The sequence below is a fragment of the Falco rusticolus genome, chromosome 8, assembly GCF_015220075.1.
Source record: "Falco rusticolus isolate bFalRus1 chromosome 8, bFalRus1.pri, whole genome shotgun sequence".
NCBI lineage: Eukaryota > Metazoa > Chordata > Aves > Falconiformes > Falconidae > Falco > Falco rusticolus.
This window is the reverse complement of record NC_051194.1, coordinates 19060737-19076604: the sequence shown is the minus strand read 5'-3', so window position 1 is coordinate 19076604 and position 15868 is coordinate 19060737. Positions and strand designations below refer to the sequence as shown.

Below are 15868 nucleotides of genomic sequence, written 5' to 3'. Positions count from 1 at the left end.
GTGAGTGTAAATGTATCTTGTGGGGCTCTGAGAAGTCTTTGGTGCCCATTTCGGTTGGGTTGAGGGCAGGAGCCCCCACCGTTAGCGCTTCTGACTTGCTCGGTCTTTTCAGTGTGTAGTGGATCCATGACAGCTTACAATGTCCAAATTCTCCGTTTCTTTGTCTGCCTGATTTATACCTGTGGTGAGCAGTAGAGTGACTGAAAACAATTTTGGAGCTGTGTTTGTCTCAGGCCTTTTGTTAGGGTTCAGTGTCACACCGGGGTTGGCAGTCCCAGCCTAATTCCCACGGGAATTTTGCACCTTGCCAGTAGTGCTGTGAGTTTTTGAGATGTTCTGCAGTTCCAGCTGGCTTGCACATGCGTGGTCAGTTTGTCTTTCATAGAACCAGCCCACTTGGTCCAGCTCAAAGACATCACCGTATTTGCTGCTAAAAAAGAAATACAAAACTATCTGTGTCTTCACGAGATTTAGCGTTAGTATTTTAGTGAAAATAAATTCTAACATTTTGCTTGATCCTGATGAGCTACCTGTAGGGAAGATCTGGCGTGCTTTCTATTGCTTTAGATGCTTTTCCTATGCCTATACTTGAAACAATGCTTTCCTAATGAGCTTCTTGTTTTACTTTGTAGCAAAATTAAAGTTTGGGACTTGCAAGCTGCTCTTGACCCTCGTGCCCCAGCAAGTACATTATGCTTGCGTACGTTAGTGGTATGTAAAATTAATTCATTTGGGGTTATCTGAAATTTTTATTTGCAGGTGAGAGGCATTATTAGAGTGGGATAGGTGAGAAACTCGGGATGTTTTATAAAGCCTAGGCTGCTGCTTATTATAAGAATAAAGAAGAATTTATATGTTGGTATATCCTGAATTATTTGGATCTGAGCTTAAAAGAAAGACTGAGGTTTTTCTAGTTTGAGATTCTTGGATACTCTAAAAAAAAAAAAAAAAAGTATCAGAATGACACTGTATCAAATTATTTCAGTTATTGGTGTGTTCCCCTAATGTAGGGCTGGCTTTAAATTTCCCCTTATTAAAAAGAGGGGAGGAATCTTGTGAGCCTTTCCCAAACTCTTCTCCTAACCCTTCAGTTTGGAAGGAAGAGATGTGAAGAGGGAAGGGAGGTTGAGACTGATTACCACAAGAACTCTAATCGCTTCAGAGAACTCTCAGATTTAAGGCTGTTGCTTAAGTTGGGGGCTTTTTTTGTAATAAGGGTTTTGGTTTATGACAGTAGGGCTTATTAAAAATAGATTGGGGAAGTGAGTTCATTGTTCTTTTCACTGAAACGTGTGTGAAATTCTGCTTCAGGAGTCAGTTTGGCAAAGTAGTAGCAACCTAAAGTTATGGACTGTTGTGATGGAAACTGGTGTATTCAGCATGTGCTTGGCCTTTCCAACACCTAAAGAAGTGCTTACGTGGCTAGAAATGCTTCTTATTTTCCTTTCTGTTCGGTAGTCTTTGCAATGAGATGAGATTTAACTGTCCTTTTCCATGTGAATGCGGTGTATTCAGTTTCCCAGTAGAAGCGGGCTCTTTCCCTGCCGTGGGCATACTGCAGCTCCGGCCACGGCTGGGAGATCAGCCTGAAGTTTTGGTTAGTTCTCTAACGAAGGCAGCCTACTCAGTTTAAACGTAGTAAAAATGGATAAGCAGGGCAAGCAGGAAGAACCCTTTCTGGGCCTCTAAGTGCCATTTTGAGATTTCTTGGAGTTGCCAGGGTGTGCACTCCGCCTCCCTTTCCTACGGCAGCGTTTGAACAGTTGCCTTGCCTGGTGAGCCAGCCGGAGCCGTGCCGGTCCGTGCGGCAGCGAGTCCCAGGCCGGGGCTGGGATGTGGGATGTGCGCCGGGGCTGTACCGAGGTGGAGGTAGCGGCAGCCTTGAATGCAAATGTAATTTTTGAAAAAAAAAAAAAAAAAAAAAAAAAAAAAAGAGACGGAGCCCTGGCAGATTGCCTGTGCCAGCCCATCTTCTACATTGCTGCTTCTCGATTGATAGGCTGCTTTTGGCTGGAATAATCCCAGCCTCCACGGCTGGCCGCTCTGGGGGAGGCGCAGGGTTCACAAGCACTGGGTTTGGAAGCAGTGTGTTTTGCTGAAAAAGCCTATCTACAAAACCAGCTTTTCTTGAGCTCGAGTGTGATTGTAACTGAGGGTTTCTTAACCAGCACTGCAGAGCTGGAACACATCAGCCTGTGCCCAGATACACGTGTGAGTGCAGAGGTGATGAAATGTTGCTCTCTTCTTACCTTGCTAACCAATTCTGTGTTGCTCACAGGAACATTCAGGACGTGTCTTTAGACTTCAGTTTGACGAATTTCAGATCATTAGTAGTTCCCATGACGATACAATTCTGATTTGGGATTTCTTAAACGTGCCACCCAGTGCCCAGAACGAGACCCGCTCTCCATCTAGAACATACACTTACATCTCCAGATAACAGTCTGCACTTTACTACCCTCAGAAGGTAAGTCTCCCTCTTACCGAATGTATTACAAATGTCTGAAATTATCATTCTGCCTGCAGGTTGGCTCAGTCAAAACAGCAAGGGGATGTTTTTCTTAAAGTAAAACCTATTTATGCCACTTCTTTTACCATCTAACCTTGGCATGGTCATGCTTCAGCTTATAAAACTTGTCGTGTTATCTTACCCCCTTCTGTAACTCCTCCTGTTTGTAATTGGGTACTTCAGGTATTTTATGGAAAGTGACTAGCTATTCACAACTTTCTTGGAAATTGAGGAGACTTGGTGTGTTGCACAGGTAGTCCAGATATCGTGTGAAATCGAAGCCTTTTAGAGCCCTTGGTGCATCTGCTCACTATGTGAAGCTTTGTGACGAGCATTGTATTGCATCCCTAGTAAACTGAACGCGCATGTGATCTTTGGGCAAATGCTTATCTGAAATGAGCAGTTTTGTGATAATCACAAGAGTTGGGAAAGCTTTCAGAGCTAAAGATTACGTTGTGTTAGGCAACGTGACAACTCAGAGCTGTCGGAAGCAGTGCATGTGAACTTTGCCTATTTTGTTTCCCTTTTTCTGCAAGTCAGCTTCATTTAATTCTTGAAGCGCTATGGGTAAAAGCTCTGCTGTAGATCTGTTTGTTAGGACGGGGGATTCTTTTCCTTGTGTCATCTATATTACTGCCAACAATTGCACTTCAAACTATAAATAGCTGTGAATGCCGGGAAACGGCCTTACCAGGGCAGTCGCCCCTTTCTCCAGTGCCCCCTCTCTGCTGGTGCTGAGACTGGATGCGTCCAAGGAAGTGGAGACACCGCAGCGTTAAAAAGAGGCGTTAAAAAACAACATTGCCCCAACAGGAAGGATTTATTTTATTTGAAGTAGAAAATTAATAGTTTGCTTAAACATTGTGGGAAAAGTTTTCTGTGTCTTCACGTGAGCATGGATTTCCATTATCTCTCTCTCTGTGTTTATCCCTGCTGTGGCAATGAGTTCCTCAGGTTTTTCTACCCCTTCTGTAGGCTCGTTCCTGGCTGGGAAATAACCTTTCCTTGTGAAGACACACTTTGCTTCTTTGAGATGCTGGTTCTTAAAAATTAGTTTTCTCGCACCTGTAAGCGTTCCTCAGGAAGGTGTTGGCTGCCTTTCCTACTAACTGAACTACTCATTTAAAAAAAAAAAAAAAAAAAAAGCCAGGATAGCGTCCTCTCGGGATATGACACTTGGCTTGTTCTGTTTCGCAGAGGGTCACAGCAGAAAGCTGGTCATCGCTAGGCTGAGTGGCCTGTCCGTCCTCCTGAACCTGTATTTATTTAATATAATCAGGCCCACGGTTAAGGAAAGAAGCCTTACGCTATGCTGATGAGGTAGCATGCAGAATGAGCAGTTAATGGGACTTTCCCTTAAACCTGCATTTTAAGAATGCTGCAAGGGGCGGTAGTAAAACTGATGGACTTCCTTGTCCTGCCTGCAGCGGGACAACGGAAATCTGAGGAGGTGGGACTTGGTGTTTGTGCAGGGTGGGGAAGTGACTGAAAGACACAACTTGCTGGGAGGTAAATCCTGAAATTCCCCAAAGAGCCAGGTCCTACAGCACTGCTTACCTGTGCTTCCCACTTCAAAATTACTTTGATCCAGGATGATGTGCTTGCATGCTCGTTGTGGGGACTTGATGCTGTCACTGACGGTAACGTCCCTAGGGATTTCCTGCTCCTTTTAAGACGGAGAACACTGCCGTTGGCTTCTGTGCCACCTGGGTCCATGCCTAAATGAACTTTAGCTGTGGGAACTCCAAGGCTTATTGAAGTTGAATGGTTTTCCATCTCTATGGAAAGCATTTTTTTCCTCCTTTCCGAGTAATTCTTTCCTTTTTCTTTCCTTGCCTTCTCAAACAGATAGAATAGGATCTGTGTGAAAACAACAGTAGTTTTAGGAACAGTCTCCATCTACCTTCCAGTCCATGTACCAGTGCTTTCTTCTGTTAACTTATAATTTGAGATTGACATTCTTTTTTTGATTTGGTGGGTTTTTTTAAATACAGAAATATGTTTGGCAGGCTTCTTTTATTAGTTTTGATTCATGGAAAAGCTATACATAGTGTGTCTTAAGCGCAAAAGAAATTAGGAGTTGAATGAAATTTGTATCGGTTCGCTTGAGCAGCAGTGTCACTTTTTTTTTGCTTGCCACATGTGGCCCACAAGACCCGCTGTCACTGAGATTTGTCAGTGAAATATGAAATGCCTTTGGCAGTGTTCTTGCGTTCAAATTCTGCACACTTGGACAGTTTTGCACAGCTTATGACTGACTTGTCCCGTGACGCACAACGGAAACCATGCAGATCTCCACATCCTGGGAGCTGTCGGGGTTGGTAATGACAGTCCCTTAATTGTTTCCTACGTAGGGGAGATGCTGCGATGTCACTTTTTGACAGGTTTGTCTGACTTCAGGGTCCAAAAACCATACATCTACATGAAATTATGGTCAGACAGCTAATATTTCATTATGACATTTAATGAAACAGTTTTATATGCTTTCAAATGTTATAGTTTTCTGAATTTTGAAGCAGCCCTGTACACTCTTTTTTTTACAAGGCTTGCAATGTTATGCCTCTTCAAAGCGGATCATTTTTGACAGTCCTGGCAGTTGGCTGCGAGAGTTTTATTGCTTTCTGTTGAATTCCTGTTGTTTATTGTAACATGATAAAAATTGTTACCATATGATGGTCTAATATTCTTATATTAAGCACTAGGCCTTGGGCTGGGGGAAGGGAAGTCAAGGGGAAGTACCTGAAGGTGTTTTAACCTTTCATGGGAATTTCGTATCAGAAGAGGGTGGCTCTCCGTAGTCCGCAATAATGGCTTGGGGAAGTGGCAGGTAAAATCAAAGTTCAAATTCAATTACACTAAGAGCTTGCGCTGTCTCCAGGCTAATTATGGAGTCACGTGGCTGGAAAAAGTAACCAGAAGACAAAACCGCTTGAGTTCTTTGTCTGCCTTGTTAAAGCCCCTGTATTAAAGCACCTGAACTCGCATCTTGTGCAAAACTTGCTCCTCTGAAGGGTGGAGAAGAAAGGAGAATTTTCTCGCAGTTGTAGGCAGGTCACTGTTGCAGGAAAGAGCGTTCAGTGTGTAGCGAGACGCTGGTGGTTCACCCGCTGGTCCCCAGGAGGGCTGGTCCCCAGGAGGGCTGTTGTTTCTTACTGCGTGTGAGAAAACAGCCACCCCCAAGGACTAGCACCGCTGAGAATCTGAACTCCGAGCATACTCTACAGCGAAGACAGTGTCCTGTGGAGGTGCATCTCCTCAAAGGAAGGGCTGCTAGCACTGAGGGAAGTAAGTGAGGGCGAGCACCCCCGTGAACGTGTTGCGTAAGCAGTGCGCTCCTCGCGGGTGTGTTGTCCTTTTAGTGTCAGCCTGGAGTGCACAAGGTGGTGTGAGCCTAACCTCCTCCAGATGTTGCTTTTTGATTTGTATCTTCCGACAGTTCAGCTTGTCTTTTGTCTTTTTCAGGGTTTCACAGTCTTGAACTACTGGATTTTTGGCTACTACATGCCTGAAGATGTTGATTGACAGCTAAAGTCAGAATGGGTTCTAGATGCTGTGTAGATGCAAAGCAGCACAATTCTATATCTAAATTTCTTAATCTTTCCTGCTCTCAGTGGTCGTCTTTGAATTTGCTACAAATTCACTGACTTCGAGTAGATGAATTTCAGAAGCCCATCCTTCCCTGCAATGAGAAATCCAAAGCTTCACATGTAAATTGTCCGTAGAAACTGAACTCTGATGGCTTGTTTTTCAGAAATAAATCAGAAGTCAAGAAAGGACTTGGCCTAATTTATATTGCTTTGCACTTTTGTCTGACTTTAAAGAAAAAACCTTCTCCAATGAAATTTGGGTGCCAAACACATACCCAGAATGTACAGAGCTTTGCTTTCAAAGTCACCATTGTCCTTTAGACTTCATGACAGATTCAGAGCCTGTTTTGTTTGATAGGAGTGTACGTTGGACTCTTAGAAATATTTCTGAATTGCTCAGTAATATTTTTGGATTACAGTTTACTTGTTTCTGCACCAATAATTTCTTTTAAATTAAAGATTACCTGTAATTCAGGCTAGGTTATCTAAACTAGTTGTCTAGCACTGTCTTTTCCTTTTAACTGTGCTCTGTACTACAGCCGTCCCACGCTTCCTAATGTTTGGTATAGTAAAACCTTTCCATGTGTGCTTGCCTCATTTCAAATACTGTATAAGCATGTAGATATAATGTACATAACAGTGTAACCTCCGGGTGCTAGGAGTCAGGATTTCCTGACACTACACACTAATACAAAATGTGGTAGCACTTGGCAGCAGGATGTTCTAACTACTGGCACTGTAGGGGTTAATATGAGTTACCTAGACATTTTCTCTGCAAAAGGAGGTTTTCAGTATTCATTAGGATTTTTTTTTTTAATGGGAACTACATATTTTAAAATGTAATTTCTAAACTTTTTAAAAATTAAAAAAAATGTTTAATTTATGTTCTGTATCTTATATTTTTGTGCCGCAGTATTTACAGGTGTCTTTCTTTGAACACCAGTAGGTCCTCACAGACGCCTGCTGATGTCCTTCTTTTAGCATTAGTTTGGCTGCTCAGTGGAGAAGATGCCATGGGCCAAAGTTAAATTTATTTATGTTTGATTTGTAACACTTCCTTATGGTGGAGTGGAGGTCCCTTCAAGTCAATGCTCTGGTTACGACGCTGATTACCGTGTAGTTTCCTTTCCTGTACCGATCACCTGTGACCATGTTGCGATGTCCTGGTCACGGTTCCTCTTCGTTAGCATGCTTGTCTTCTTACATTGTCATAGACTCCCCTCTTAATTTATGTGGTCATATAAATGCTACTGCATTTTTCTTATGTCGGAGTAAGACATAGATAAATGCAAACATGAATATTTTATCTGCGTTAGCGGTGTGTGACTACGCCTGTTGGTGGCTTTTCTTTTGTGCTTCAGTCAAGCTCAGCGTGAAATCCACCTGTTTTCCTGGGGAAGATGCGTGTGCCGCCACAGAAATGTGTTGTCATTCCTTCAGTCGTTTGTACATTGTATATTTTTTGTCCTCTGGCAGCAGTTTCTTGGGTTTGCATCTTTCCCTTTTACAGTCAGCAAGGTTAGGGGATGTCGGACTGCCGCGGGATCGCTGCCGGCGGGACAGCCCTGGTCAGATGCATCGTTTCTGTCAAGCGAATTCCGAGAGAGCGTGTGTCAAGGTGTTACCGAGCCGTTACACAAGTGCGACTTAAGGTTTTGTCCTCTTCACCCTTCACACCGGGAGAGGTGTTGGGGTCAGTGTTTAAGTTAACTCCTGTTTACGTATTAACTACAACGATATTTATTTCATCGAGATGACCGAACACGATGAAGTACAGAAGATGAAATACATGCTCCTAAGCGTCCATAAGATCACTTTTTGGTAAGCTTGACAGTAGTTCGTGAAAGTGTCTTACTTTACCCTTCTCATCTAATAGCTTTAATATTAAAATGTTTAAAAAGGAAAAAAATCTGTCGCAGCCCTGAAGAAAAAGGTATTTGTTTCTGAAGAAGAGTCCTTTTTTTAAATGCATGTGTAAGATTTAAACTCCTGTTTTTCCTTGGGAGATAATGGTATTTGAACATGCAGTCTAAACTTCTTTGTGCTTTGTGTAACATAGCAGTGGACTTTTGTGATTGGCACCCAAGGAACTTGACTCCTGGGATTAATGGTAGTGATCCTGGCTGCACTCTGGACTTTGTTTTGCTAACCATAACTGAGCAACTGTACATTACTGCTATATTAATGTTTCAAAGCACTGGGATAGTCTAATTCTAACTTGTAATTATGTTTGCCAATTATCTGTTTGGAAAGTTGGTGTATGAACAGCTTCTTGAAACTGTTAAATTGTACAGATATCGTTCATGATCTAAAGCTTTGTACTGTGGAATGTGCTTAATAAAAAAAAAGTTTGAACTTAATTTGTCAAATAAATAGATAAGTAATGTCATCTAACCAGGCGTTGGTATTACGCATTAGTTAACGCAAGCTGAGCCGCAGCCATGCTGATGTGGAGCGGGTGTCGGTAAGTGTTCGTTACCCTGCTGGCCGTGTTGGCTGCCTGCGGCTACTGGGTGCCTTTCCCCAGCCGCTTTTCAGCACCCAGCGTACGGCGTGTGGCTACCGGGCCAGAGCCCTCCGAGCCCAAAAGGCATCTGCAGTGGCGCAGCTCCCCGCCTTGGCGGGGCCGGTGGTTCCCGGTGCTGCTTTGCCCATCTCCGCACTGCAGCACGTGTGTCGGCAGGACGGGAGAAATGGGGCTCACCCGTCTCGGAGGCACTTGGCTGCAGCACTTCCGTGCCACAGGTCAGCAGAAACGTCACAAGAATAGTGTTTTTCTTACTTTGTCAAGAATGCAGATAGAATTTTTAAAATACTACCTGTTTCCCTGGTCGCGAAAGCAGCCTGTGCTCATGCCCAGAGCCCCGCGCAGGGAAGGGGCTGTGCCGTGCTAGCTCTGCCTCAGGAAAGGCTTTTTCTTGGGTTTTCTTTTGCTAATGTGCAGTGGCTAGTGAGAACGAATGATGGAAAGTTCTTGTCTTTGCCTCTAACCCCTGGTCTTCCGTCTAGTTTTATTTGTAAGTTCAGTTCACTTTTAAACAATTTGAGAAGCTGCTGTCCTGGGGGGTTCATGAGTTGCTCCTGTTTGTTTCTGAAAGTTCAGACCAGCCGTGCCTGATGGTGCAGACTCTCTGCTGCTGCTCATGCCGTCGGCGCAGGGGGACCGGCCAGGGTCCTGCGGGCTTCTCGGGGTCAGGTACAAGCGCGGCAGGGGGTGAAAATGCCTTGTTACATCACGTGCTTCGGCCTCTCAGTGGTGGAGCCGGCTTTGTGTGCCCACCATGGGGCTCTCCAGCAACCTTCTCTGGAAAGCGTTATTTTTTTGTGAGGTCTGTGTTGGCAGCACTAACCAGAAATGTTTGTAAAGGTGCTATGGACCCTGTGCTGAGGATATGAACAAAGTTCTGGCCGAGTATTAGCAAATTCGGTCTTCAAAATGTCTAGTGTAGGTTCCTTTTCATTCTTCGTGGCCCTCTCTGACACTGGATAATAATTTTCAAAGCAACGCTGCTGCTGCTCAGATGGAGCTGCACTTCAGTGAGAGGAAAGCAAGTAAAATCTGTCATTTGTGCTGGAAGTGCACTGGGAGAAGTGAAGCCTCGCTGAACTGCTCAAAGGGGATGTGAATGTCTTGCTGAACATCATTATCCAAATAAGCCATGACAGCCCTGTGATACGTCTGCTAAAATCTGCGGTATAAACTTTGAGGTCAAACTTTAAAATTCCATCTCACCTGGGTGGCCTTTGGGTTTTGTTGTTTTGTTGGGTTTTTTCCTTGCAGTTGTAGCCTATTTAAGAGTCATCTGTTAATTCCTTCCAGAGCACTTCCCTGTGAAGCCGTGGGCTCCTCGGCCGGGGCTCCCACCATTCTGGTGCGCTGGGGCCCTTTTGACTTTCACCGAGGGTTGGGAGCGATCTGCGGTGCTGGGTGTGATGCGAGTGATGCTTGACAGGCCGAGTGAGCGGGCAGGGACGTCTGCTCTGGGGTCTGGCCCTGGTTATGGAGGGGCCATGGAGTGTTCTCACCTGGTGCAGTGTGAGGTGGCCCTGGCCACTGACCACGTGGTGGTGGGGTGGTTGAACCCCAGGCAGCAGCTAAGCCCCACACAGCCACTCGCTCGCTGCCCCCGCAGCGGGATGGGGGAGAGAATCAGAATAGTAAAAGTGAGAAAACGTGTGGGTTGAGATAAAGACAGCTTAATAGATAAGGCAAAGTTTGTTAGTTCATGTTTGTTCATTTAAAAAAAAAAAAAAAATAAGGAGTTTGCCTGCTGAGGGGGAGCCATGAACAGGTGCTCAGCCATCCCCAGGCCAGCAGGGCTCCATCACACGTAGGTCGCTTGGGAAGACAAATACCATCATTCCATTTCCCCCGTTCCTCCTCCTTCCCCCAGCTTTATATGCTGACCATGATGCCATACGGTGTGGAATAGCCCTTGGGTCAGCTGGGGTCAGCTGTCCCGGCTGCGCCCCCTCCCAGCTCCTGCTGCCCCCCCCCCCCCCCACTCGCTGCTGGGGTGGCTGTGGGGAGCAGAAGCAGCTTTGGCTCTGTGTGAGCGCTGCTCAGCGCTAAGGAAGACACCCCTGTGCTAACAGCGCTGTTCCCAGCACAGATCCCGAACAGCCCCGTACTGGTGCTGGGAAGGAGATGCACTGGGCTCCAGCCAGCGCGGGCTGGGGTGGCCCCAGTTGCATCACGGGGGTCTCTGCCCTGTGCTGGTACCTGGCGCTCGTGGGGAGCGGGGCCCCCCGCGCCGCTGCTGACCGCGGTGGCCAGCAGCTGGGAAGGGTTTGCGTTTGGAGCTGAGGCGAAGGGCACCGAGGGGTTCGCGCCCCCGCGCTGGGGGTGATGCTGTTCTCTGCCAGCTGCGTCCCTGTCCTGCTTGTGTGGCCATTCGCCCTCTGCGCGGCAGCGGGTTTGCCTGTGTGGGCACAGCCGTGGGCACCCTTTGTTGAGAGGATCAGAGGGGAAAAGCGCTCAGCGGAGAACTGAGTGTTATTTTTGTGAGATTCCTTTTAAAACTCTCATCCAAAGAGATGTTGAAGTGGGCCAGGCTGTTGTCCCCGAGCTGTGACTGAGCAGGCAGGTCTGGTGTTGGTGGCTCCCGGGCTCTGCTTTTCCCACGGGAGAGCAGTTCTCCGCCTCCTCTGTTGCCCCAGGGAGGCAGCTGCCGCCCAACACTGCTGGGGCTGGTGCCATCACCGTGGGTGCCGGCGCGGGGTCCCTCCTGGCTTGCCCTGTGCCAGCACTGCCATGTCACCTCCTCTCGAGTCCAGCTCTGCTCAGCCTGGGTGGCTGTCGAGGTCAGAGCTGTGTTGATGAGCTTAATTGGGTAAAAATGTACTTCAGTCTAATTAATCGATGGGAAGCATAACCGAAGGAGGTGGCAGGAGGGCGAGCAGCAGGTGGATGCCCGTGGCGGAGTTGGGGTGTTTAGGCTGGACGCGCCACCCTGTCTGGGGCTTCTCAGCAGTGCAGGACTGGGCGTGCAGGGCTGAGCTTTTGCTGGACTTGCTGCCCCCCTCCTCTGCTGCAGCACGATTTTTATCCCCAGATGCCTGTTCTTCATTTGCCTCTGCTCCTCACCGCTTCCAGAAGCTTTTTTTTTTTTTTTTTTCCCCTGAGCAGCTGTGAGATGGAGAAGACCCGAGTGGGAAGTGACAGCCGGACTGTCGGGGTTGTGGGAAGGAGGTTGATGGGGGCCTGGTGGGAAAACTTGCAAAGCCAGGATGGCTGGCAGAGACCAGCGTGTGCAGGGAGCACTTGGATGCGGAGGAACAGCTCGCCTTCCCGTCCTCGGTGAGTCCAGCTGTGTTTCCGTGGAGGCTGTGCCAGGTCTGCGGTGCGGCAGGGGGGTTCAGGTGTTTGTTCTTGCCTGGCTCAGCTGTGGGGGCTGCCCAGCACAGTCCTGCAGCTGGGCAGACACCAAACTTCTTTACTGGGCTGGAACTGGGAGCTTTAAATCTGGTCTGAAGGTAACAAGGCTGTCCACTGAGCATGAGTGCTGCTCGTGAGTCCGTGCCCCCCGCCCGCCCCCGAAGCAGCTGGGGGCTGTGGGGGGATGCTCTTGCTCTGCTGCAGCTCTGCACCTCCAAACCCTGCTGAGGGCCACCCGTGTCAGAGGCTGTGCGCTGTTGGATGCTCCAGCCTTAATTACAGAGATAAGAAAATGTCAGATGATAGATTAAAAGATAGCAGCAACGCAGGTATGTAACGGGATGCAGCACTGAAACCCCAGCAAGCGGCACAGAGCAGTTTTGGGGAGCAGCGAGGGGATGTGATGGGTGTCCTCCAAAAGCCATGGCTCAACATGGCCCAGCTCCTAGAAAGGATCTCAGATCTGTTGTATTCGAAACTGTTCTGGGTGTCAGGTGGAAACAATCGCGGAGGTGCTCGGAGCAAGGGTGGCTCAGGGCCAGCAGTGTGCTGGTGAAGGGGAAGGAGGTGGCAGCATGTGTCCCCTCCCACCCGTGCCCACAGTCCAGAGCTGCTGGCAGCAAAATGTTGTTTTACCCTCAACTCCTTCCTGACTGAGACAGCAGGTGGCTGTAGGGCCTCAACAGGCCCCGGGATGGCAACAGGAAGGCTGCTGTGGCGGGCCTGCCCGCTCGTGACGTGCTCTGAGGGCTTAGGAGGCTGTAGGGGACCAGGACCTTGCCTGGCCGCTCTGCAGCGCTCTGCTCCAGCGAAGGCTTTGGTGTCCCTGTGCTTTGATCTGGTTTCCAAGTGTGGGTGCTTCCTGCCAGCTGCATGGGGCTGTTAATCATGTCAGGAAATGTCTTATCCTGGCCCCTTTCCCCATTTCCATCGCAGGAGCTTTCCTGCCTCTTCTCCAAGGGATGTCCCTTTTGTCTCCGTGGGTCAGGGTTTCCCTCTGTCTTTCTGAGCTCCTTCACCCCCGAAACCCACCCTGCCTGTGCCCCCGGCATGCCCTCACCCCCAGCACAGCGCTACCTCCTGCCCCAATGCCCTCTCGCACCTTTAGGCACCAAACTTAGGGGGCCAAGTTCTGCCCCACTGTGCTGGGGATGGCAGCACGGCTGTGCATCCCTGGTGGCCACAGCTCAGAGGTTGTGGGTCCCTGCGCTTGGTGCCCACCTGGGCCCCAGGGGTGGGTGCTGCCAGCCCTGCCCGTGCCCCTGCCTGTGGGAGGCAGCCACTGCCCTTCCCTCCAAGAGCTGCTCAGCTGCACTGCGGAGCCGCTGCTTGCACAAGCCAAAAGTCTCCGGGAGGATCGGAAACAGCAACTTTCCCTTCTGGAGAAGCATGAGGGGTGTATATTTTTGGAGGTTTATTCTTGGTACTTGCTGGAAAGGCTCCATGAACAGCAGCTGCCATGTGTGCCAACAAGAGGAGAAGATGGATGGGGGCGAGTGCCCACTCCGGGGAGACGTTTTCCCTCTGGAGGAGGAGAACAAGCTGTAAAACGTTCCCGCTGCCTGTTTATGGATCCACTGCGCAGGCGGTTGTTGCTTGGCTCCGGCACGCTCGTGCGAGATGTGTCAGCGCGGGAACGGCTTCCCTTGCACCCAGCAGCGTGAGCGGGGCGGCCGGGCTGCCGCGTGCCAGAGACGGCCCCAGCCCCGGCGAGTGGGGTGGCGGGGCAGCCCCTGGCTGGGTGGCCCCATTTTTTATCTGCAGACAGGTCTTGGGCTGAAGTAGAAACAGCTTTCCTCATCTGAATGATTTAAAGAATTGCAGTTTCATCTTTTCCTTGGCACAGGCCAGTGCAAATAGAGAGATGCGTTTGTATCTCTTGACTGTTTTTTTTCCACAGTCAAAAATTTTGTGTTTTCTTTTCTTCCGTTTTTCCTTTGAAGCAGCCCTTTGAAGGTTTTATTTTTAATTTCCGAACACATCATGCTCAGAAGAAAAGCTTGCTTTTTTTCTGTAATTCTTCCACCAAGGCGAGCTGTCGATTCCATGTTGGAGGAGCAGGGGAGCGGGGGACCAGGCGCTTTGACTTTGCCAGATGAGTGTCTTGGCCGGGCGGGCAATGGGCAAAGCGGTGCCGGGCCCTTCGGCCGGAGCAGATCACGGGGTGCCTGTGGAACCCGGAGCAAAGGCTGCTCCTGAGCTGGCGCATCCCTCCAGCAGAGCCTGTGCTGAAAGGAAAGCTGCCTTTTCCACAGCCAAATCTCTTCCTTGAAGAGAAGAGACGAAGGTAAACCGAGGCACCAGGCCCCTGCACCCAACACCAGCAGCGCTCTGGGGCGTGCGGAGCAGGGGAGGGCTGGGTTCCTCCCCGCTGCTGGCACTCGCGGCTCCGGCTGCGCAGCCACCGTCTGCCCAGTGTCACGTACAACAGCCTCTGGCCACCCACGGGTACTGAGACACGTCCTCACCCCATCTGGGGCACCCTGATGGCTCGCTTGGAATAAAGAGCTGCGAACAAAAGAGGTGCGTTGTGCCCAGCCATGGTGTGGCTTTTTGGGTTCTGTCTCCCATTGCCATCAGATTTACTTTCTCTGTGTTCCGTTTAGTGATTCTTTCAGCTTGAATCTTTGCGTTTCTTGTTACAAACATCAGCTTCTCTAGAGCATCTCTGGGAAGCAGGTGTTGAGCTGTGGGATGCGCAGCACTCAGCCTTGGATTTTTCCCAGGCAGTGGCTGGTCCTGGGTCTGGCGGAGCCTCCTCAGACTCAAGGTTTTGGGATGCTCTGAGCAGCAGCTCTTTTAAACAGTAGCAGGAGCTTTGCAGGTCTCAAATGGGCTTGGCTGCCGGCTTCCCCAGCTCTTGGTGGCAAGGTTTGCCTGCGCTAATTTGGGAATCATTGAGCAGCCCATTGTACCAGTTCATTAAATCTTGCAAATGGGAATGTTTTTGAAGGAGGGGTGTGTTCATGATTAAAAAAAAAAAAGGAAGAAAGGCTCAAGTAATCCAGTCTCTTAAGGTTTCATAAGCCATTCAGTCCCTTAGGGTTTCATGAGCATGTGAACTTGTTTATGTTTTGAAGGAGCGAGCTGCTATTCACAAGAGGTGGGAAAGTAAGTGCTGTGAACACTCATGCTTTGTTTTTTAATGACAGAACAGTCTGTCTAAGAAGCCCCACGTGGCTGTTAATTGTGTGGTGCAATTTCTTCAGGGAGGGCTGCAGCGAGCAGCCACCAGGCTTGTTCTCCTCTCTGCCTCTCAGCAGGGTCAACCCCTGCAGCGGTTACTCCTCAGCAAGCAGCTGCTGGGGCTTCGACTGGGAGCTCTGAAGGGATTTGTCTCTGGGCTGGTTGTTGCCTTCTCAGGGCAAGGGCTGATGCATGCCATGCCCCGTCACCTGGCACCCGGCCAGAGGAGCTGATCCTGGGCTCCATCTTACCTGCATCCATGGGAAGATGCTTTGCCAGTTGCCACCTGACCCCTCCTGTGCTCCCTGCCATGCTCACTGTCCTGCAGGTGAAGAGTAACAGGGTCAAAAGGTCACAAAAGGATTCAAAATTATATCTTCTGTGGTTTTTTTTTTTTCCCCATTGATTTTTAATAGCTTTACTGAAATGAATCGGTTGCTGAGGAAGTTAAGTGACGGGAAATATGTTTCTCTAATATGGTTGGCAAAATCCTCGTGTATTTTATAAAAAAAAAAACCCAAGCAAACAAAAAACGGACAAAAGATGTAGAGAGGTTTCACAGTCTGAATCTTTCCTTTGGAAGGAGATCCTGGGACTTGTGTCTTTCTGCACCTTTCGGCCTTGTCCTGAGAGAGGCTGTTTCCCATGGGAGCCACCTGCTAAGTGTGGGAAGCAAGTTACGGGACTGAGTTCTCGGCACTTTTCCAA

The 15868-nt window shown here is 48.7% G+C and overlaps 1 protein-coding gene across 4 annotated transcripts in view; it reads left to right on the top strand.

Annotated features, from left to right (window-relative positions):
• The window catches only part of FBXW11 (F-box and WD repeat domain containing 11), a 74636-nt gene extending 66180 nt beyond the window's left edge, over positions 1-8456 (top strand). For all 4 annotated transcript variants that reach the window (XM_037396924.1, XM_037396922.1, XM_037396923.1 and 1 more), the window contains 3 exons: positions 633-711; positions 2279-2467; positions 5972-8456. In XM_037396924.1, the coding sequence (XP_037252821.1) occupies positions 633-711; positions 2279-2440 (241 nt within the window). In that variant the 3' untranslated portion in view covers positions 2441-2467; positions 5972-8456. The remainder of the gene's footprint in view (positions 1-632; positions 712-2278; positions 2468-5971) is intronic.
• The last annotated feature ends 7412 nt before the right edge of the window (positions 8457-15868 follow it).